Consider the following 24,560-nt stretch of genomic DNA (forward strand, 5'->3'; position numbering starts at 1 on the left):
CCATGCTTAACCACTGAGCACACTGGCCGGACTGGATTGATGTTCTGCTCTTACATTGATCTCTCTCTCTCCTCAAATCTCTCCCCCCCTCCCTTCCTCCTCCTAAAAATCAATTAAAAAATCTTAAGAAATAAAAATACAATCATGGGCCACATAACAGTGTTTTTGACAATGATACATGGCACATACAACGGTGGTCTCATAATATTATACTGTAGCTGAAAAATTCCTATTGTTTAGTGATGTCAGGGCCATCATAATGTTGTAGTGCAACAATTACTCGCATGTTGGGGTGACGTGATGTGAACACACCTACTGTGCCGTCGGTCGAATGAAAGTATGCACATACAGTTACAGTAGTAGGCTCCACCCCCCAGGTTGGTGTAGGTGCACTCCGTGAGCTCACACAGTGAAGATGTTGCCTACGCACGCATTTCTCTTGTGCGTTGTTAGGCAGTATATGATTACTGTATGAAGCCCATTGGAAAGTCCTCTGGGTTTTACTTTCACAATATAGCCTTAGTTACAACACTGTCACCTCCTTCACTGCTGCCCCTCCAGTACTTGCCATCACCACTTCTCACGTGGAGGGTTGTAAGAACTTCCTAACTGCTCTCACAGCTTTTACTATAGCCCCAATCTAGTCTTGTTCTTCACATAATAGCCAGAGTGATCTTTTCAAACCCAAAGTAAGAGTCTTCTCTTTCTCTTCTGTCAACCATCTAAAGCTTCCAGTGATATCCTATCTAATAAAAGAGAAACATGGTAATTAGCCGTACATCCGCTACCCTTCCCATTGGCTAATCAGGGCGATATGCAAATTAACTGCCAGCCAAGATGGCGGACGGCAGCCAGGCAGCTGATGCGAACAGGGAGGCTTGCCTGCTTCAGTGAGGGAGGAAGCCAAGCTTCCCCGCCTGTCTTGCCAGCCTCTCAGCTGCACTCTAAGCAACATTGTAACAAATATAGAAGCTAAACAAAACCCCGGGCTTCAGCCAGCAGGACCGCAACATTGTTTCAAATACAGAAGGTAAACAAAGGCCAGAAACCTGCTTTCAGCAGCAGAGGTCTCTTAGCTGGAGCCGAGCCTCAGAGCTAAAGCTGGCCCAGAATAAAAAAAAAGGAGCCAAAACCGGTTTGGCTCAGTGGATAGAGCGTCAGCCTGCGGACTGAAGGGTCCCGGGTTCGATTCCGGTCAAGGGCATGTACCTTAGTTGCGGGCACATCCCCAGTGGGGAGTGTGCAGGAGGCAGCTGATGGATGTTTCTCTCTCATCGATGTTTCTATCTCTCTATCTCTCCCCTTTCCTCTCTGTAAAAACTCAATAAAATATATTTAAAAAAAAAAAAAAAAAAAAGGAAAAAAGGACAGGTTGGGAGCTTCAGTCACCTGCCAGCCTGAAAATGGCCCTCAGCCCCTCACCCAGATTGGCCAGGCACCCCAGTGGGGACCCCCACCCTAAAGGGTGTGTGACCAGATGCAAACAGCCATCATCCCCTCATCCAGGCTGGCCAGGCACACCAGTGGGACCCCCAACCTGATCCAGGACACCCTTCAGGGCAAACCAGCCGGCCCCCACCCATTCACCAGGCCTCTATCCTATATAGTAAAAGGGTAATATGCCTCCCAGCACCGGGATCAGTGGAGCCGCGAGGTCTCCCGGCACCGGGATCAATGTGATGGGGCAGCGCCCAAACCCCCTGATCGCCCTGCTGCTCTGTGTGTGACAGGGGGCGGGGCCACAACCTCCCTATCTGCCCTGCTCTGTTCATGACGGGAAGGCCCCCCAACCCCCTGATCAGCCCTGCTCTGTGCCTGATAGAGGGGAGCTCCCCAACCCCCTGATCGCCCTGCGGCTGTGTGTGTGACAGGGTGCGGCGCCCCAACCCCCTGATCGGCCCTGCTCTGTGGGTGATAGAGGGTGCCCCCCCCACCCCCCCCCACAGGCCTGCTCTGTGTGTGACGGGGTGGAGCCATAACCTCCTCATCGGCCCTGCCCTGAGTGTGACAGGGTGTGGCGCCCCATCCCTTGATCCGCCCTGCTCTGTGTGTGACAGTGGGCTGTGCCCCAACTCCCCTATCGGCCCTACTGTGTGAGTGACGGGGGGGAGCTCCCCAATCCTTGATCGACCCTGCTCTGTGCGTGACAGGGTACGGAGCCCCAACCCCACTGATGGGCCCTGCTCTGTGAGTGACAGGGGGCAGCGCCCCAACCCCCTGATTGGCCCTGCTCTGTGAGTGACAGGGGGCAGCGCCCCAACCCCCCAATCGGCCCTACCCTGAGCATGACTGAGGGTGGCATCGCAACCTCCCGATCTGCCCTGCTCTGTGCATGACAGGGCGCAGCGCCCCAACTCCCCAATCGGCCCTGCTCTGAGCCCAACCAGGGGCTGCACCTAGGGATTGGGCCTGCCCCCTGCCACTCGGGAGCAGGCCTAAGCCAGCAGGTCGTTATCTCCCGAGGGGTCCCAGACTGTGAGAGGGCACAGGCCGGGCTGAGGCCCCCCCCCCCCCAAGTGCACAAATTTTTGTGCACCGGGCCTCTAGTTTAAAATAAAATCCAAAGTCTCTACCGTGATCTTCACGCTCTGTTAACCTGCCTGTCCAACCACATCTTCCACTCTTGCTCCCTGGGCCACACCCACATTGGTCTCCTTGCTATTCTCAGAGTGCACCAAGTATAGTCCTTTCTCAGGCATTTCACTTCTGTCTTCTGTGCTTGGAACATCACCACAAAACTAATATTCCGGAACCTAATTTTTTTCTTACCTGAAGCCTCACAAATAAACTTATCTCCTCACACTATCTCCTATGGGATGTCAAGGCAAATACAGTTTAGTGAAAGATTTTAACAGCCGCAGGATGATCTGTTTCTCATCCTGGCCTTTTATACTAAAGTTAAATAAAGCCAAATGCATTAGTTTTTACTCTGTCTTTGTCCTTGGCCTGTGCCCAGTTCTTTTAGTGAACACACAGGACAAGGAGAATAGTAAAGAAAAGGACAAAGGACAATTGTTAAAACTACCAACCTACAAAGAAACCCAAGCAAAGGGAAGAGTCCGTACATTTCCAGTCAGTTTGAAAACATGCACAAGTTGGCTGCAAGGCTTGAACTTCTCTGCATGTCTCAAGGCCCTGGGTTTATTGGAAGGCCTCTTATTCCTGTAAAATCCATGTCTTGACACATTTCTTTAATGATTTGTAGTAATAGAAGAGTATTTATGAAAATGAGCACTCTATAGGGGATGTGTGGGGTGTGAGTGTTGAGAATGCTGTCTTACTAGTGGTTATGGGGAAAGTAGCAAGATATCCATCCCATGGATCAATTTGTTATGTTTAATTGGTAAGAAAATCCAGTCTTCCTATTGGAGGTGGTGGCTGTTACCAGTCTCTGTACTTTCCTTTATGAATACAAAAACTTGGATGCAGTGCTAGTTACTTAAGAATAGGAATTCCACTTTTCTTTGAGAATCATTATGTAATTAGGGCTTCATAAACTTGTTTTAGTTATAATTGGTTAATTATGATTTAGCTAATTATAATTTTATTCAAATTGTCAGAGTGTAGCTAGTGGGAGTCTCTTTTCAATTGGCTTCTGAGTCTTTTTTGATATCATCTCAAAATGTGCAAGCATTGCTCTTTGGTAACAGCATTTTTTCAGGCCCATCCCTCATTCTTTATACACCAAGACTCCTAGTTCTTTTTAGTGGGGAGAATAGGATTAGATATAAAAATCTAGGCTCTGAGGATGAATATCATGTTGTGTTTTTGTGTAGAGAAATAGTTATTTTGTTTTAGTGATATACTAGTAAATACGTAGATGTGAGTGTATACACATGCTTATGAACACCCGCTCACATTGATACTTTGTTTAACCTTAGCTTAATTTTTTAAATAGACTATAGTTTTTAGAGCAGTTAATGGTTCACAGTAATCTTGAGTGGAAGGTGCAGAGATTCCTCATATACCTCTTACCTCTACACAATGCATAGCCTCCTCAATCATCAATACCCCCCACCAGCATAATACATTTGTTAGAGTTGAACCTCTGTTGACACATCATTATTACCCTAAGTCTATAGTTTATTCTAAGGTTCATTCTTGGTGTTGTACGTTCTGTGGATTTGCACAAATATACAGTGACAGGTATCCATCATTATAGTGTTTTGCAGGTAGTTTTACTGCCCTAAAGTCCTCTGTTCTGCCCTAGACAGTTTGGCTTAGTGGATAGAGCATCAGTCTGTGGACTGAAGGGTCCCGGTTCAGTTATGGTCAGGGGCACATGCCTGGGTTGCCGGCTCGATCCCCAGTAGGGGGTGTGCAGGAGGCAGCTGATCAATGATTCTCTCTCAACATTGTTGTTTCTATCTCTCGCTCCCTCTCCCTTCCTCTCTGAAATCAATAAAAATATACTAAAAAAAAAAAGTCCTCTGTTCTGCCTACTTTATCCCTTCCTCTCCTCTGACCCCTGGCAGCCACTGTTCTTTTTACTGTCTCCATAGACTTTTCAGATTGGCTCCTTTCAGTTAGTAATATGCATTTAAGGTTCTTTTCATAGCTTGATAGCTTATTTCTTTTTATTGATGAATAATATTCTGTTGTATGTATATACAACAGTTTGTTTATCCATCACCTACTGAAGGCCATCTTGGTTGCTTCCAAGTTCTGGCAGTTATGAATTAAAGCTGCTATAAACATTTGTGTGCAGGTTTTTTTGTGGACATAAGTTTTCAGCTCCTTTGGATAAATACCAAGGAGTGTGATTGCTGGATCATATGGTGAGAGTGTGTTTAGTTTTGAAAAAACCACCAAACTGTCTCCAAATGGTCATACCATGTTGCATTCCCACCAGCAGTGAGGGAGAGTTCCTGTTGCTCCACATTCTCGTCAGCACTTGGGGTTGTCAATGTTCTGGGTTTGGCCATTCTAATAGGTATGTAGTGGTGTCTTATTTTTTAATTTACATTTCCCTGATAACATATATAATGTGGTCTTTACCCAGTTTTCTTAGTGAACACACAGGACAAGGAGAATAGTAAAGAAAAGGACATATTTTCATATGCTTATTTGCCACCTGTATGTCTTCTCTGGTGAGGTGTCTTTAAAAGTCTTTGGCCTATTTTTAAATCAAGTTTTTTTTCCCTTATTGTGGAGTTTTAAGAGTTCTTTTATATTTTGCATAACAGTCCTTTATCAGATATGTCTTTTGCAAATATTTTCTCCTATTTCCCTTGGCATTGTATTTCACAGAGCAGAAATTTTTAATTTTAATGAAGTCTAATTTATCAGTTACTTCTTTTAAGTATCATGCCTTTGGTGTTGTATCTAAAATTTCCTTGCCATATCCAAGGTCATAGAGATTTTCTCCTTGTTATCTTCTAAGAGATTTACAGGTTTGCCTTTTATAGTTGGGTCTCTGATTCATTTTGAGTTAATTTCTATGAAGGGTGAGGTCTGTGTCTAGATTCATTTTTGTGTGCATAGATGTCCAGCACTATTTGTTGAAAAGACCATCTTTTCTCCATTGTGTTGCCTTTGCTCCTTTCTCGGAGATCCGTCAGCTTTATTTAGTAGGTCTGGTTCTGGGCTGTCCATGTTGTTCCATTGATCTGCTTGTCTAATTCTCATCAGTACCACTGTGTAGCTTCATAGAGGTTTTGGCATCAGGTAGTGTCAGTCCTCTCACCTTGGTCTTCCTCAACCTTGTGTTGGCTATTCTGGGTTTCTATATAAACTTTAGAATCACTTTGTCGATACCCACAAAATAACTTGCTGGGATTTTAATTAGTATTGCACTGATATATAGTTTAAATAGGGAGGAACTGACATCCTGACAATATTGAGTCTTCCAATCCATGAAGGTGGAATGGTATTTCATTTTGAGGGGGAGGTGCTACTGTTAATGGTATATATTTTTTAAATTTAAGTTTCCACTTGTTTTTTGCTGGTATATTAGAAAGTGATTGACTTTTGTATATTAACCTTTGTATCCTGAAACCTTTCTATAATAGCTTATTAGTTCCAGGAGGTTTTTTGTTAATTCTTTCAGATTTCCTACAGAAATGTTCTGCAAACAAAGACAGCTTTATTTCCTTCTTCCCAGCCAGTATGCCTTTTATTTCCCTTTCTGTCTTATTGCAGTAGCCAAAACTTCCAGTACATTATTGAAAAGGGGTGTTGAATCATCCGTCCTTCCTTCTGATCTTACTAGGAAAGCTGCTAGTTTCTCACCATTAAATATAATGTTGGCTCTAGGTTTCTTTTTTGTAGTAATTCTTTATCAAGTTGATGAAGTTCCCCTTTATTCCTAGTTTACTGAGGGTGTGTGTGTGTGTGTGTGTGTGTGTGTGTGTATCATCAATAGTTTAGCAAATGTTTTTTCTGCATCTGTTGATATGATGCTGTGATTTTTCATTTTAGCCTATTGATGCAGTGGATTACAGTAGTTGATTTTCTTTTTTTTTTTTTTAAATATATTTTATTGATTTTTCACAGAGAGGAAGGGAGAGAGATAGAAAGCTAGAAACATCAATGAGAGAGAAACATCCATCAGCTGCCTCCTGCACATCTCCCACTGGGGATGTGCCCGCAACCCAGGTACATGCCCTTGACCGGAATCGAACCTGCGACCTTTCAGTCCGCAGGCCGACGCTCTATCCACTGAGCCAAACCGGTTTTGGCGTCAGTAGTTGATTTTCTAATATTGAACCAGCCTTGCATACTTGGGACAAATCCCACTTGGTCATGGTGTATAATTCATTTTATACTTTGTTGAATTTGATTTGCTAATATTTTGTTGAGGATTTTTGCATTTATGTTCATGAGAGATATTGTTATGTAGTTTTTTGTTTTGTTTTTTTCTTGTAAAATCTTCGTTTCTTTTTGGTATTAGGGTATACTGGCTTCATAGAATGAGTTAGGAAGTAGTTCCTCTGCTTCTATCTTCCATAAGACATTGTACAGAATTGGTATAAAATCTTCCTTCAGTGTTTGGTAGAATTCACCAGTGAAACCATCTGAGCTTGGCACTTTCTGTTTTGGAAGATATTAATTATTGATTCAATTTCTTTAACAGATATAATCCTATTCAGAGTGTGTCTTTCTTGTGATGAGTATTGGCAAATTATGTCTTACAATTACAATTACAAGTAATTGGTCCTTTTCATCTAGGTTTTCAAATTATAGGCATAGAATTGTTCATAGTATTTCTTTATTATTATTCTAATGTCCATGGGGTCTGTAGTGATGTACCCTCTTTAATTTTCGATGTTAATAATTTGTATCCTCTTTTTTTCTTAGTTAATCTGGCTAGAAGCTCATTGGTCTTAAAAAATACTTTTTTTAATTTCAGAGAGGAAGGGAAGGGAGAGGGAGAAAGAGACAGAAACATCAATGATGAGAGAGAATCATCGATTGGCTGCCTCCTGCATGCTTCTTACTGGGGATTAAGCCTACAACCTGGGCATATGCCATGACCAGGAATCAAATCATGACCTCTTGGTTCATGAGTTAATACCATTGAGCCACACTGGCCAGGCAGAAATGATACACTTTTTAAAAAATATATATTTTTATTGATTTCAGAGAGGAATGGAGAGGGAGAGAGAGAGAGAGAGAAACATCAATGATGAGAGAGAATCATTGATCAGTTGCCTCCTGATCATTGATTGAGCCCACAACATGGGTATGTTCCCTTGACTGGAATCAAACCTTCCGTCCACAGGCTGACGCTCTATCCACTGAGCCAAACCGGCTAGGGCAGAAATAATACACTTTTAAAAACTGCTTTCCGATTATAAAGCTATGATTTATTTTTGTATGTTTGCCTTGTACTCTGCAATCTTGCTAAACTCACTGTTTGTATCATGTGAGCTGTAGAAATTTTTGTGGATGTCCTTTTCAGCTTATGGAGTAATGTTTGGTTCATTCATTTTCTTTAATTACTGAACGAAAAAATAAATTGCTTAAGGCTGGTGAGTTTTTTCTCTTAATATGACTTACGGTGTTTTCCTTTCAGTTTGGATATTATTCTTATTAGCTTTATTTTCTGAGTGGTTTTCACTTGTAGCTCTGATCTCCCCTTTGATTTGTCAGGGCTTGAGAGAGTCTTTAAAATTTCTAAGTATTTGTGCAGATTTTCTTTTTTGTTTTTGTTATTAATTTATAGTTTTTTTATATTGTGTTGGTTTGGTATACTTTTTTCATTTTGGTATTTGAGGTTTCTTGAAGTCTTCATTTGTTTTTGGACATTCTCAGCTATTATATATTCTCATACTGCTTTTGTACCATTCTTTCTAATTAAATGCTCATCATACTGTATCACTGTGTTTGTTGCCATTTATCCTCTTTTTGTAATTTTTTAATTCTTTTTGGACCTCTGTCCTGTATTCTAGACAGATTATCCTAGGCCCGTGGTTGGCAAACTGCGGCTTGCGAGCCACATGCGGCTCTTTGGCCCCTTGAGTGTGGCTCTTCCTAAGCCTTAGGAGTACCCTAATTAAGTTAATAACAATGTACCTACCTATATAGTTTAAGTTTAAAAAATTTGGCTCTCAAAAGAAATTTCAATCGTTGTACTATTGATATTTGGCTCTGTTGACTAATGAGTTTGCCGACCACTGTCCTAGGCCTTCTAGCGAGAGGGATGTCTGACTGCCTGCTTAGGCCCGATCTCTGGGGGGATCGGGCCTAAGCTAGCAGGACATCCCCTGAGGGGTCCCGGACTGCAAGAGGGTGCAGGCTGGGCTGAGGCGTGCTCCCCCCCCTCCCCCCCCCCAGTGCATGACTTTCATGCACTGGGCCTCTAATAAAGAGAATAAGTAGCTATAAGTGTTAAGATCTACCCCGGGCCCATGTGGCTCAGTTGGTTAAGTGTTGTCTCCATCCCTGGGCAGGGCAAGTGCAGGAGGCAATCAATTGATGTTTTACTCTTGCATCAATGTTTGTCTGTCGTCCCCCCCCCCCCCCCCCCCCTTATCCCTCTCCCTTTTCCCCTCTCCCTTCCTGTGTCTCTAAAAGCCATTACAAAGCATTTCCTCGGATGAGGACTAAAAAAAAAAGGAAAAAAAGTGCCCCCCCAAAAAAGTTTTACGTCTTAGAGAAAACCAATCTTTCACATTTAAAAAAAAATACATTTTATTGATTTTTTACAGAGAGGAAGGGAGAGGGATAGAGAATTAGAAACATCGATGAGAGAGAAACATCGGTCAGCTGCCTCCTGCCCCCCACTGGGAATGTACCCACAATCAAGGTACATGCTCTAGACTGGACTCGAACCTGGGACCCTTCAGTCCGCAGGCCCAGACCAGTTAGGGTCACATTTTCATTCATTCATTTATTTTTTCAAATGTTTTTATTGATTTTAGAGAGATAGGAAGGGAAAAGGATGGAAAGAGAGAAACAGCGATTGGTTCCCTCCTGCAAGCCCCCTACTGGGAATTGAGCCTACAACCCGGACATGTGCCTTGACAGAGAATCGAATTGGTGACCTCCTGGTTCATGGATTGACGTTCAACCACTGACCCACACCAACAGGGCCACCTTTTTATGTATTTACTAGCGGCCCTGGGGGTCCCTCAGCCTGGTCTATGTCCTCTCGCAATCTGGGACCCCTTGGGGGATGTTGGATTGCCCGTTTTGGCCCAATCCCCACAGGCCAGGCCAAGGGACCCCACCGGTGCATGAATCCGTGCTCTGGGCCGCTAGTATATATGCATATAAGACCTTTGGTTAATCTCTTCCTTCCTTCCTCTTTACCCCCTTCCTTCCCTCTGAGATTCATCAGTCTGTTCCATGTTTCCATGCCTGTGCATTGAGCGTCTGCCCCCTGGTGGTCAGTGTGCATCATAGCTACTGGTTGAATGGTCGAACGGTTGCTTAGGCTTTTATATATATAGATTTTTAGTTCCTACATTTAAAAGTCTTTCAGTGCTCTGTGAAAATAAGTGGCTACTTTATACTAATAATCAGCATCAATATTTTATGTAGTTTAGTGAATAAAGGGTAGGATAAATGAAATATTTGCTTTTTTATCTTTTCATTTTTCTGTTTCTATGGTAGTGCTAATTCTTTTTCTGTTTCTGCAGTAGTGCTAACATTTTGATTGCAGCAGATATGCTAGATTCAGTAAGATATAAACACATCCAGAAAGTGGAACTGTTGAAACGCCAACTTTTTTTTGTCTACTGCTATTCAAAAGAAGGAAAGGACACACTCGCACAATTTCTTAGACGTATTTTCTTCTGTAGTCTTAGTAGAAAAGAAGCATGAAAAGTATTGTCATTCTGTGGAAGTAAAGGGAGTTAGGAGAGAAAAATAATTTTTATTCTACTTAATAGAAGCCAGCATATTGTTTGGATTACTAGAAAAACTTGCTAGTGTTGACTAATGTAATTAGTAAATACTAGCCAATTTAAAATATTTTTTGTATCTTTCTCTGTGCTTTTTGTAAGTCTTTATATGTGTATAATATTTATCTGCATGGTTTGTATTACATGGTATATAATGAGTTTAACAAGTATTGAATGTCATCCAGGTTTTGTGATAGACTCTGGTTTGAAAACAGATTTGGTGCCTGTTTTCATAGAGCGCAGTCCAGTGCAAGTGCTGTCTCCTATGAATTGGATGCTTTCTGTGCCATTAACCCCTTTAGACTGCAAAGATAATTATATTTAACTAGAGGCCCAGTACACGAATTCGTGCACTGGTGGGGTCCCTCGGCCTGGCCAGTGATTGGGGTTGGCCAGGGGGAGGGACCGCAGGAGGTTGGCTGGCCATGGGAAGTTGGCTGTGGGAGCACACTGACCACCAGGGGCAGCTCCTGCATTGAGTGTCTGCCCCCTGGTGGTCAGTGTGTGTCATAGTGACTGGTTGTAACGGTCACTTAGGCTTTTATATATAGAAATAAGATCAAAATAGTAAAAACCAAATTTGTAATTTTGTAATGTGATTTTTTAATTGCCCATAAATTATAAAATCTAATTTAACAATACTGTAATTTAGAAGTAGAGATGAGGGTAAATGATATTTTAAGATATCTGTAAACACTGAATGTGATAAGGAATTACCTGCTTCCTGCTAGTGTCGAGACACAGTTATGGCTATACCAGCTCTGCTTGTGTGCACATTCATAATGAAACGGCTGTTTAGAACTCCAAATCTCAAAGGTTAGTAAAGATAAAGATGCAATTTCTCTCTCCAAGATCTAAGAACACTTGATTAAATGCACTTTAGAAATTCATTAAAAGATATGGTGCTTTGAGGGCATGTACTGTGTGCTAATGAGGGAAGCCATAATAGGGTGCTGGGCTATTTTTGACATCTTGTAGTCTGTCATGCTGTCATGTTGGTGAGTGTGCTGAATATATTCATAGGACACATATAGCCCTTTCAAATAGATTAACCTTTAAGGGAAATAATTTCATCATTGTCCCAAATCAAAATGTTTTATTTCTGTGAACTTGGCTGTGAGGTGTTTTCTCTACAATCTTATTCAGTAGTGCTTAAAAAATAGAGAAAAACTCTGTATTTTCAGATATCATCTCATATTCAACAAATGTTCCTCAGTCACACAGCCTTAGTAGAAAGTGAACATTTCGCTTTATCATGAATCTAGCCGTAGAGCTCCTGCACTCCAGCCAGCTGCTGTGCCAGGTGCCTCAGTACCCTGTTGTCTTGTGTGCTGGTGGAAAGAGCGCCCTCTGGCTTTGACTCTCAGCTTTGCTTGCTGTTACCCAGTGATCTGAGCTTCTTATTCTTCTTTCAAACTTTAGTTTTTTTATCTTTTAGATAAGGATATTATGTCAGATATTATTATTTAAAAGGGTGGGTGGAGTGAGAGAACTCTTAGCTGGGCTGCTGCTCATTCCTTTCTCAGCTGCACTCCTCATCTCTTCCCTTACCTCATTACACCTCGTACTTCCACCTCGACAATTACTGTGTCTTGGCATTACCATTTGCTGTCCCCTGACTAGACTCCTTACAGATAAGGATCCCGATTCTGTTTTTGTACTGGCTACCATTTGAATAGAATGTATGTCAATAGTTATTTTGTTTGGTGAAAAATCGTTCTAAAGAAGTGATTTATTAACTCCCTAGCACGAGGCCAGGAGGTGCTGAATAAGTTTTCATTCCTATTCTCACAACACAGTTTCATAATGTGGGATCTGATGTCATGTGTTCGATGTCGGGGGGGTATTGTCCAACTAGATGGGAAAGTTAATACATAGTTAGAATAGCGTGTGTGAATGTGGATAATTGGAATAGCAATCACATACCCACACTTACTGTGTACTTCAGGCAGGGGAGTAGGTCTTTGCATGTATTATCTTTTCTGATCCTAAAGACAGTTTTATACTAGAGGGTATTAATTAGTTACCTTTTATTTTATTTTTTAAAATATATTTTTATTGATTTTAGAGAGGAAGGGAGAGGAAGAGAGAGATAGAAACATCAATGATGACACTCATTGATCAGCTGCCTCCTGCAAACCCCCCCTGGGGATTGAGCCTGCAACCAGGGCATGTGCCCTGACTGGGAATCAAACCACGACCTCTTGGTTCATAGGTTGATGTTCAACCACTGAGCCACACCAGATGAGTAGTTAGCTGCCTTTTAAATGATTAGCACACTGAACTTGAGATGCGGTTAAGTAACTTATCAATGTCACATTGCTAGCAAATGACTCAGCTAGGATGCAAATTCTGGACCATTCAATTCCAAGACTTTGATTTTAACTACCCCAACAAATAGCCTTTGCTATTCATTTAAATTATATTTTTGTCATAAAACCAACTATTTTGGATTAAGTAACAGTTGTCAGAGGTGGAATGGCAGACTTTAGATCAGGTTTACCATCATATCCCATGTACATTTGTTTCCCCAAAGAATTGCCCAGCACAAAGCAGTGTCTTTTGAGTGACAGGCCCTGGCTGTCAACTTCTCTTAGGAACCCCCTCTCTGATGGGTTCTTTAGTGTAGTTGAACCACATGTGCCATCTAGTGGTTCCAGATTAAGCACTGGTAGGGGCTGAGGATAAAATCACCCCCTCCAAGCACCCCAGGGGTGTAGTGCCTTGCTTTAGGCACCAGCCCAGGATGGTGTTCAAGAGTGCATTTTCAATAATAAACTGATAACTGGCAACCGGCGTCAGAACTGTTTCTTGCGTTGCCACTGGTTGATAGTCCTTTCATCCAGAGCACTGTGTTCCACATCTTGCTGACACACTCTGACATCTTCTGAAGACTCAGGCCAGGAGAAGAGAGGGACACAAACACGTATGTAGTTGTCCTGCCTTGACGCTGATGGACAGTAAGACCCAGCTTATTCCACTAGATGAAGAGCGACAGTTAACAAAGATTGGTTCTTTATTGGTACCTTTTTCTTTTTCTATTTTGTGCCTGGAACAGCTCTCTAAGAAGTAGGTATAAGAGTCTTCCTTACTCCTTAAAGACAAAGGACCAAACCAAAAGTAAAACCAAACTCACAGTCCTTGCTGTTTCTTTAGTGTATGCGGGTTAGGGTCATGGGCAGAGGGAAGAGAGAGAACAGGATGGACCCCTGGAGCCTGCCTTATGTTCTCTCTGTGGACCAGGCTTATTCCTTCCTGCTCCCATTTCTAAGGGGGAAAAAGCCTATAGTTAAGAATCTGTTTTTCTTCCCTGTTAAATGTAGTGAACCTAATTTCAGAAGGTTGTGTACTTGAAAACTACCAACCTACCATTAAGTTTAACCTTGCCCGCTTCCTTTTAGGTCTAATTTGAGAGAGAGACAGACAGACACACTGTCCTCCTACTTGCTTCTTTTTAGTTGTAAGCAAATAAAAAAACAAACAACACAACACTACAAAAGTTAAAAGTGTTATTATGTACTTTCTTTTTGAGGGGAAGAAAAATTCTGACTAGAGGCTGTGAGTGGTACTGAGTAGGGACTAGGTTAGGGGTGGAGGCTAAACGGAGCTGCTCTTAGAACGGTAATGGCCTGTGACCCTGGTCCCTTGGGGTCAATCCTACAAGCTTCTGAGACAGTCTTCTTCTTCCTCGTTTATATTTCTCATCTCTTCTCTGAACTGTGACTCTTTCTCCTTATCTAGTAATAGAAATGGTGCCAGAAAAGCGTATCCCATGCATGCTCTGGGCATCTCTGAGTAGAAGTGAAATGCTCCCATATGGGGATTTTACATGTGGTCATTGTTTGAGACTTTATATGTAATGGACAGAGAGACTCTCTAGCAGGTCTGTATTGCTTTGTATCTTTGGTTGTAAAAGGACTGAGGGCCGGCAATACAAATCCTGGCTCTTTCTAGATGCTTTTCCCTAAATCTGCAGGCTCTGTAGATACCCAGTCTACTTTCCATGTCATTGCAGGTGAGAGATCTGTCACATATTTTGATACAGCATAAGAAGAGTCATTTGATTTCTAAACTCCAGTGTCACTGTTCTCATTGCCTGGTCACCAAACCACCTATTTGAAGTTTTTGTTGTGGCATTTCCCCACTCCTGATACCAGTTTCTGTGTTAGTTAGGACATGGGTTAAACTGCTGTGATAGAGACCCCAATGGCTTAAACAAAACAACTTTCTCTTGTGTAATATGTCTGAGATGAGAGGTCCCGACTGATGGGGCATCTTTGCTCCCTCTGGTAGTCTGTGGTCCCAGGTTCCTTCCATCTTGTGTCTCTGTCTTCCCGTGGTACGTTGCTCTCACCTTGGGTGCGACACCGAGGTGGCTGATATGTCCATGTTATAGTGCATGGGAAAGGGGGGAACGATTAGCCCTTTCAGGGGAGGTAGAAGCTGCATGGTCACTTCTGGTCATTTTCTGATGGTGAGAACTTGTCAAGCTTGGCTGCAAAAAAACACTGGGAGACCGGCTGGTGTTGCTCAGTGGTTGAGCATCGACCTATGAACCCAGAGGTCACAGTTTGACTCTTGGTCTTCGGGGCGCATGCCCAGGTTGCTGGCTGGATCCACAGTGGGGGATGTGCAGGGGCCGGCTCATTAAGTGATTCTCATCATTGATGTTTCTATCTCTCTCTCTCCCTCTCTGAAATCAATAAAAAATATTATTAAAAAACAAAAAAACCCTTTGGAAATATAGTGTATGGGAATGAAGTATGGGTTTTGTCCTTTGTCCATTTTTCTTTTTTAAATATATTTTATTGATTTTTCACAGAGAGGAAAGGAGAGGGATAGAGAGCCAGAAACATCGATGAGAGAGAAATATCGATCAGCTGCCTCCTGCACCCCCCCACTGGGGATGTGCCCGCAACCAAGGTACATGCCCTTGCCCGGAATCGAGCCCGGGACCCTTCAGTCCACAGGCCGACGCTCTATCCACTGAGCCAAACCGGCTACGGCCTTTGTCCATTTTTCTATTGGTTATGTGCCTTATTCATCTGTGGAATACCTTACTTACTCTGGATTTAAATACCGTTTAGGGGATACAGATTACATTTATTTTCTTCCAATCTGTGCATATTTTTCATTTTGTCCATGGGAGGGCTTGTTGTATATAAATTAAAAATTTTAATATAGTAAAATTTAGAGATCTTTTTATAACTTTTGATGGAGTGCACTTTATGTTGGTAGATTTGGTCTTAGGTACTTTACATCCATTTTGTGGCTGGGGTAGGCAGGGTAGGTGCCATGATTGATAGGCTCCACAAAAATGTAATTTATGACTGACTTTTCTCTTTCAATTTTAAAAAGAAACATGTTCTTTTAAATAGGAAAAACAAAGCCATCTGTTTGATGCCTCATCTTATCATTAATTTTATTATTTGACAGGATTTATAATTATTTGTCCTTTTTCTAACAAAACAATTAGTAGTTCTCCAAATTATTCATTTGTCAAAATATTTCCCTAACATTCATTTTTAACCTAGAGGACTCTGATGGTCCCGAAGGTAGGGGACTCAGATTGAAGTGCTAACCCAGAAATTAGAGCTCAAATGTGGTGTGAGGGTCAGTATTCCAGCTGCTGGGTGTGTCTCGTGTGCAGTGGAAATTGGATCCGGAACTCAGGAGAGGAAACGGTCAGAGATGTTGATTTAGGAATCATTAAGTCCAGAGGAGACTGTTGAGGCCTGGATAGTAATGAAGTGCCTCACAGAAGAGCACATGCAGAGAGGGCGGTACCCACATTTTGAGGTCTGAGAGAAACCAGCTGCAGGGACAGATGTTAGACCAGTTCCTCTTTGTTAGCATCTTCTAACTTATGGGCAAGTAGATCGAGGCTGAGACAGATGACTGTACCTATAGTTAGTAGTTGGTAGAGCTGGTACCTGGGACCAGATCATTTCTTTCTAAATGTTTTTATTGACTTCAGAGAGAGGAAAGGAGGGGGAGAGAGAGATAGAAACATCAATGGTAAGAAAGAATTATTGATCAGCTGCCTCCTGTACACACCACACTGGGGACCGAGCCGGCAACCCAGGCATGTGCTCTGACTGGGAATCAAACCGTGACCTTCTGATTCCTAAGTCTATGCTCAACCACTGAGCCACGCTGGCCAGGCCTGTGACCAGTTCTTTATGACACCAGAGCCTATGGTAATCTGTCGTCCCGGTGCTTACAAAGGCAGAAGAGCATCTCGCTGAGGAGGAGGCAGTCGTTGGTGTCAGGTGAATTTCCGATTGTTGGTTCTGCTGCCCTGGGTGGTGGAGAGGCCGGTTGCTGGTGCGGAGCATGGGTGCAGTCACTCCAGAGGCCCGTTTCGTAAAGTTTGGTGGTGAAAGGAGGACAGGCAGAGAGGAGGAGCTTGAGGGACTGTGAGGGGTGTGTGTATGTGTGTAGGGGTGCAGAGAGATCTGAGTGAAATTAGAGGCCTAAGCCAAGAATTCTGTTTGCAGAGAAGAATGATATGAAGGGTGATTGTGTTAGAAAATCCTTGCAGCAGTTACGTTGCCTCCTTAGAAAGTACGTACATGTGAGGTGCTTGGGGTGGAGTCTTGAGGGTAGTTGAAAAGGCAATAGAGTGAAGGTGTGTTTTTTTCAATTATTTAGCTTTTAGAGTGGCTGATTATTAGAGGGCATAATGATTGTTTCAAATTGACCATAAGCTCAATTTATGAATTGCAAAGAAAGTATTTTTTTAATGAGTTACTTTGAAATACATTTGTTCTGTAGAGGAACTGCTGTAATCCTGAACATCAGGTTTATAACAGTTGCTACTAGGAGAAAACTTCTTAGAGTGAATTGTAATTTGAGGACAAGGAAAAAGTATGGCTTGTTTTACATTATTTGATTATCATTTTGCAGTAGAGAATAAATATATAAGCCATGCCATTAATCATGTACATAAACTTTTTCTCTGTTAGTGAAGTATTGTCATTGTATTATCCTTTTTTCTTTATGACATGTGCTTATAGGTAAATTCACCGAAGATGAATGTAAATACAAAAATGACTCTCTATTTTCTTGTTCACTATGCAGCAGAAATCAAAGAACAGTCTGCAGAAGAGGATGCTGAGGTGGAGGCGGATGGCAGCAAGCGCCTGGCCCCAGCCCTGCAGCGCTCTGTGTCTGAAGAGTCAGCGAGCTCCCTGGTCTCAGTTGGTGTGGAAGCCAAAATCAGGTTAGAGGATGAATGCAGCTGGTTGGAGATGAGCAACAGGAGAGCACAGCTTAGGATGTGAACCTGGATGGAATTTTATTATTTAGTAGCTTTACATTTCAGGCTGCTTCCTCGCTGTGTAGTTGGGGGGAGGGGTGTCTGTGTGCTCAGGTGTAGAACCAAGCGATACTTTAGCGCAGAGGTGGGTAACGTCTGGCCCAAGAGCCATATGAGGCCTGGGAAATCATTTGGTCTGGCCCTGCCAAGGTATTAGAGTGAGTTAATTAAACGAAGGCAGGGCTTTTTTCTGCATTCTATTGGATTGATACTTTTTTTCCTATTGATTGTACATTATATTTTGCTTTTAAGATGGTGTCCCTTAACTTAAGGCTCAGACTTCATAATTCTTTATTGAATTTAATTTTGAAAGAATTTGAAACTTACAGTTTTGATTGATTTTTTTAAAAAGTCATCATATTTTCATATCTCTGCAATCTGTGGCATTTAATTTTCTAGTTACTTCAGATATGTACAGTCCTATAACGCCTGCCACCAGAAGGTAAAGAACAGTTCCAGCCCTAGCTGGTTTGGCTCAGTGGATAGAGCATTGGCCTGTGGACTGAAGGGTCCCGGGTTCGATTCCGATCAAGGGCACATGCCTGGGTTGTGGGCTCAACCCCAGGGAGGAGTGTGCAGGAAGCAGCCGATCAATGATTCTCTCACATCATTAATGTTTCTATCTCTCTCTTCCCTCTCCCTTCCTCTCTGAAATGAATAAAACAACAACAACAAAAAACAAAACAAACAAAAAACAGAACAGTTCCAGTTTATCTGTGAGGTTACATAAGTTGTAGTTGTTTTTATTGCTGAGTAGGGTTCTGTTTTATGGAGTTGCCTACCACAGTTTTTTATGGATTTCTTAATAAAGAGTATTTGGGCAGTTTCCTTTTGTTGGCAATTATGAATAAAATTGGTGTAAATAGTCTCTTCTAGGTTTTGATGTGAACATAGGGTTTTTATTTCATTTGGGTAAATGCCTGGGAGAGAGATCATTTTGAAGGAAAACACCAACATGTTTCCTCGTGCACTGTACTGTTCTGTGCTCCCACCAGTGATGTGTGAGAGTTCCACTGGAGAGTGGGCAGGAAGGATGCTTCTTGTTCCGATTCAGACTGATTCTTAGGTAGGCACAGTGCCTTCGGTTTCAGGGATTGGTATTCTCAGTGGTCATGCCATTGCCTCAGCTGTGGGAGACCTGGGTCCAGGATGTAGTCTTGCTCCTTGTCCAGGGTTAAAAGTCCATCCCTCTAATTCTATTCCTCCATCCACAGTTGGTTGTCACCATTGCAGCATGGTGATTTTTGCTGCCCCCCCCCCCCCCCCCCGACTAAGGTTTTTGTTTCCCAGGAAAAATGGGAAAGACAATCTGGGTGGGTCTTTGTGACTTCCCAGATTCCCCTCCCCCAGCTAGGACCATGACTGGCACATCCATGGGACTCTTTCCCATGCACATGGGCACCTGGGAGGTCCACAGACAGATTCCTCTCGTGTCTGTGGGTCATGGATGTTTTACACTCTGACACTCAGCCTTCATCAGTTTCTTCATTTTTTTACTGAATTCTTCTTATCTTGCTTGTAAGACATAAGGCAGCCTCTTCCCCAGATGCAGCAGGTGCTTATATCTCATCACCTTATGGAAATGCCTGTCCTTCAGTTGCAGGTGAATTGGTGGCCCTACAACTCCTTGCAGTCTGATGGGGCCAAGAGAAGTGAATTTGTAGATTGTCTGGCGAGTGTTGGTGGCAAGGAGGGAGCAATGCTCTGCAGCTTTCTAAAAGTGGAGACCAGGGGTTTCCCCTGTGACCCCTAAAGTAACAAATTACTCTGAGATGTTCAACTTACTTTCTACATCTCTTACAACCTTTCCTAATGCTTCAATAATTTGAGTACTTCACTAAAAATATTTTCATGTGGGCGTATTGTATGGTAAAATTTCTGAGATCTTATAAGCCTAGGAATGATTTTATTACGCCTTCACTTTTGTTGTTGTTGTTGTTAATCCTGACCTATTTTCCCATTGATTTTTAGAGAGAGTAGAAGGGGGGAGGGTGGTAGTAAAGGAGGGAGAAAGAGAGAGAGAGAGGGAGAGAGAGGGAGGGAGGGAGGGAGGGAGAGAGAGAGAGAGAGAGAGAGAGAGAGAGAGAGAGAGAGAGAGAAACCTGGATATGAGAGGGGCACATCGAATTGGTTGCCTCCTAGATGTACCCTGACTAGGGCCAGGGCTCGAATCTGTAACCCCAGGTATGTGCCCTTGACCAGGAATCGAACCCATGACCCTTTGGTGCATGGGCCAGTGCTCTAACCATTTAGTGCACTGGCCAAAGCAACACTTTTACATTTGAGTGATGGTTTTGGATATGAAATGGAAGGTTAAGATATTTTCTATCAATACTTCAAAAGTATTGGTTGGCTTTCTAATCAGTGTTGTCAGTGAGGCTGGTGTCAGCCCGACTGTTGCTGCTCATAGCTGATGTTTCCGGGGGAGACAGACAAGCCAGAAACTAGGTATGTGGAGAGAAATGGCAGCTCACTAGTGCAGGGAGAATCACACACAGAGTTACAAAATTAGTAAGACCCTGGCGAAGGAAGGCAAGAAAAAATTTTCTTTTTCTATTTGACTCTACTCTGAAAGTAGACCACATTTAAGTGTGTGTGTGTGTGTGTGTGTGTGTGTGTGTGTGTATCCAGGGGCAACACATTTATCATTAAATTGAAATAGGTAATATTGGAAAAACGTAAATAGTCAACTTTCATAAACAAAAGGAAATTAGTTGAGAGAGACCCAATATGAATTTAACTTACGTTAAAAAAAATTATTGAGAGCCCCTTCTAGTTGCTAGATGGGATACTGCCCGTTCATAAATCACTTAATAAAGCCAATTAGATCTTCAAATAAAAAAAATTGCCTAAAAGAGATTATAGATTATTTCTATCACCTGTTAATGCAAGACATTATGATGTTCGTGGGGTAGATACGGCAGAGGTGATGGCGGAAACTGATTCATGGGAAGAAAGATTTGGGTGCAGCTATTGTAAATGAGCTGTGAAAAGAAATATATCCAAGAGAGACAGTACTTTTTATTCTGTTCTTTCTAAGGTCCCTCATTAAGCATATATTCCACAAGCATATATTGTTCTTGTCCTTTAACTTTTAAAATAGTTTCTTTAAAAAAATTAGTAGATTTTATTGTTTAGGGCAATTTCAGGTATACAGAAAAATCAAGTGGATGGCAGAGAGTTCCCGGTGCCAGCCTTCTCCCGCCTCTGTTTCCCCTATTTTAGCATTGTGCATTAGTATGGGACATTTGTTACAACTGATACCCCAGTTGTGATATATTACTATTAACTAAAGTGCATAGTTTACACTGGGCTTCATTCTTTGTGTTATATAGTTTTCATAATTGCATAATTCAGGTACCTGTCATTAGTGTATCCTAGGAAACAGTTTCGCTGCTCTCCCAGTCCTTGCTCCACTTCTTCTTCCTCTCCCATTCCTGTGGAACCCCTTCCACTCTTCCCTTCGTTAGCTGTCCAGCCCCGAAACAACTTACATTTATGTCTTCATGTTTCTCCCTGTATCTGTGTGTGTGGTAATGTATCGTGCATAAAGAACGTCCTATCAGGCGGTTAATAAAAACTTTGTCACCACTTGTTTACAAACCTGGTATGTAATTGTGTGGCCATTAAACACTATCCTCTTCCCCAGTCTTAGCTTTACTTTCGTTATTCTTGTTAATACTTTGAGTTTCTTGAATCAGATTTAAAAGAAAATCATGTTTCTAAGTATACACTATAATTTTTTGATTTGGTATGTTTGTTATTTAAAAAAAATCATGCTGTGGAAAAGTAGAATTGCAAATGTATAATTGTTATCATACTAGCATTTAAAAATGTCTTACACTAAAAACAATTTAATTTTAAAGCACAGCTGTCTGTAGCTGTCACTTTGAAAAATTAAATTTCTCTTTCTTTGTTTCCCTTACTTTTATTTCTACCAGTGAACAGCTCTGTGCTTTTTGTTACTGTGGTGAAAAAAGTTCCTTAGGACAAGGAGACTTAAGGCAATTTAGAGTAACACCTGGATTTATCTTGCCGTGGAAAAACCAACCTTCTAGCAAGAAGGACGTTGATGACAACAGCAATGGGACCTGTGAGAAAATTCAAAACTCAGCACCGCGAAAACATAGAGGACAGAGAAAGTAAGCAATTTTTTGTTTTTGTTTTGTTAAGCCCCACCCATGGATATATTTTTCCCATTAATTTTTAGAGAGAGTGGAAGGGACGGGGAGAGACAGAGAGAAACATGGATGTGAGAGAGACACATCAATTGGTTGCCTCCCACACGCGCCCATACAGGGGCCAGAGGGATCAGCCTGCAACCGAGGTATGTGCCCTTGACTGGAATCGAACCTGGGACTCTTCAGTTCAAGGGCTGATATTCCAACCACTGAGCCAAATTGGCTAGGGCAAAAATAAACAATTTTAATTTAAATGGCTGGGATGCATTATGAGTATATAACTTCTCTTTATTGCATTGTTTGCGACTGTATAAATGGTATTACTGAACAGTTTCTCATGTTTTCAACTTTCATAGGGTGCTCTATGACTCAGCATTAACCCAAAAAAACACTCCTTTTCTCAAAATTTCTTTCTTATTTTTAAAAATTTGCTATCTTAACTGTATATTAACAAAATCAGTGTGATCACAAAAGTTAACTTGTGGAAGAGAACTCTGAAGAACATAACATAAATGGAAAAGAAGGTAAAAAAAATTAGTGAAGTCTTTCCTTCCTCTAAGTAAGTTTTTAATGGCTTGTTAGAATATAATAAGAGAACAGCAAAATCAAAGTGTTTTTCACTAATGTTCTTTTTTAAAAATATATATATTTTATCGGTTTTTTTACAGAGAGGAAGGGAGAGGGATAGAGAGTTAGAAACATCGATGAGCGAGAAACATCTATCAGCTGCCTCCTGCACACCCCCTCCTGGGGATGTGCCCGCAACCAAAGATACATGCTCTTGATCAGACTCGAACCTGGGACCCTTGAGTCTGCAGGCTGACGCTCTATCCACTGAGCCAAACCAGTTAGGGCTTCACTAATGCTCTTTATATGCCATTTATTGATTTATTTTTATGGTTCAGAGAATGTTGAACTGTCTTGTAAACTCTTATTACAATATAGTGTGGACTTTTTTTCTAAGTACTTAATTATATGCTGAGAATGTCCTTTCTGAAGTTAAGGATGTTCTTTTTTTTTTTTTTAAACGAAACAATTTACTAAGGTATTTGTGTATCTATATATTTATATTAAAAACTTGTCTAATATGTTTAGACAAATCATAAAAATCTCTTTATATGTTGTAGAGTTTTGGTTAAAGGCCATTTTATTAATCTGTGGATTTGGCTTTGGTAGTCGAGAGAACAAAATTTTCTGAGGTCCCCGAGAAAGTGTAAAATTAAGTTAGCTTGGAAGGCTGGCCAGTCCTGCCCCTGGAGGGTGATGATGTCATCCTCCAAGTGCTTATCTGGCTTCTCTCCAGAGTTAAGTTCTAAGGCATTGTTGTGTTGTACCTATTTGATTGGTTCCTTCTTTTGGACTGCTGCCAATGCCTTGAAGACCTGAAGTAGGAAATGAAACAATCACAAGAGAGAATCTTTTAAAAGAATTTAAGGTGGAACAGTTTAAGGAAGTTTAGAAGTACTGTATCTGGAGTCCTGATATTTTAATCACACACACGAGCTTTCCCATTGTGATAAAATGAGTGGTTTTATCCTAAGGAGGACTGCTGTAATCCTAAGAAGGGCTTCTGTCTTCAGGGTTGACATTAGCATCTTAAAACCTGACGGGTAAATTCGATTGAGCCACTAGTTAGGACTGGTTAGTAATAGACTGGTTATCCGTTCCATTGGTCTTTATACCCATCCTCTCATTACACCGTCCGTCAATAATACAAATTTATGGATTGGACCAGATTATATCTTATATCTTCATGTTCTGCTTTGAATAATGGCAATTATATCAACTCCTGGGAAATACAGTTGGGCTTCATAACTTACTTATTTTATAAGCTAATTTTTAGTGAAAGTGTTTATGAGCTAAGATGTTCATTATGTAAAAGTAGCTTTCCTTGGTTTAATGAAAGTCTTTATACACACTTAGTGTTTACCTAGTTATTAAGTAACAGTAATAAGCCAGTTAGTGGATCTTAGGAATAAAGCACATTTATTATAAAATTTGAAAATTATTTAAGAGTAAACAATTATTTAGGTTGGTAGTGATTTTAAATATTTACAGAATATGTTACTAATGGGCTATAAATTAGATGAACAGGTAGTTGTTTTTTGTTTTGTTTTTTAAATTTGTAAAGGAGGTTTTAAAATAGTTCTTTCTTCTTGGTTTGCTAAATAGAAGACTATATAATCAAGGGTTTATTTCTTCTTTCCTTTTGTTTAGACTTAAAATTTTGGGGGTATGTTCTTCATCTGGCTTCTCTTGATGTTCTTTCCTAAGGAGGGTTGCTGTCATCTTTAGGGTTGACATTGGCATCTTACTGATGTGATGCATATGTACAAACCGAAGGGGAAATTTGATTAAGCGCTGGGTTAGGAACTGGTTAGTAATAGACTGGTTAGCCATCCCATTGATTTTTATACCTATCCTCCCATAAAATACTGGTACAAAGGAAATATGTTAAAAATGGTACATTAGTCTTTATAAATGGGCTATTAATTTTTCCCCCTCCCAATAAAATAATAATGAAGACTATATTTGTAGGAATGGAGATTATATTTATAGGAAAGAGTTTGTTCTCATTTTACTGTGGACATTTAGAAAAATGAGAATTTAAAGATAGCATAGCATGCTAAACTTTATAAAAAAATAAGTCTATGAATTTCTAATGCTGAACATAAAACATATTGGTTATTTTTACATGGTTTGATATTT

At 41.2% G+C, this 24,560-nt stretch overlaps 1 protein-coding gene across 1 annotated transcript in view; it reads left to right on the forward strand.

Annotated features, from left to right (window-relative positions):
- KMT2C (lysine methyltransferase 2C) overlaps positions 1 to 24,560 on the forward strand; it is a 260,224-nt gene that overhangs the window by 78,970 nt on the left and 156,694 nt on the right. The window contains exons 3-4 of the mRNA XM_081101731.1: positions 17,433 to 17,574; positions 21,612 to 21,812. Of these exons, the coding sequence (XP_080957857.1) occupies positions 17,433 to 17,574; positions 21,612 to 21,812 (343 nt within the window). The remainder of the gene's footprint in view (positions 1 to 17,432; positions 17,575 to 21,611; positions 21,813 to 24,560) is intronic.

Source organism: Myotis nattereri, assembly GCF_964212035.1.
Source record: "Myotis nattereri genome assembly, chromosome: 11".
NCBI classification, from domain to species: Eukaryota; Metazoa; Chordata; class Mammalia; order Chiroptera; family Vespertilionidae; genus Myotis; species Myotis nattereri.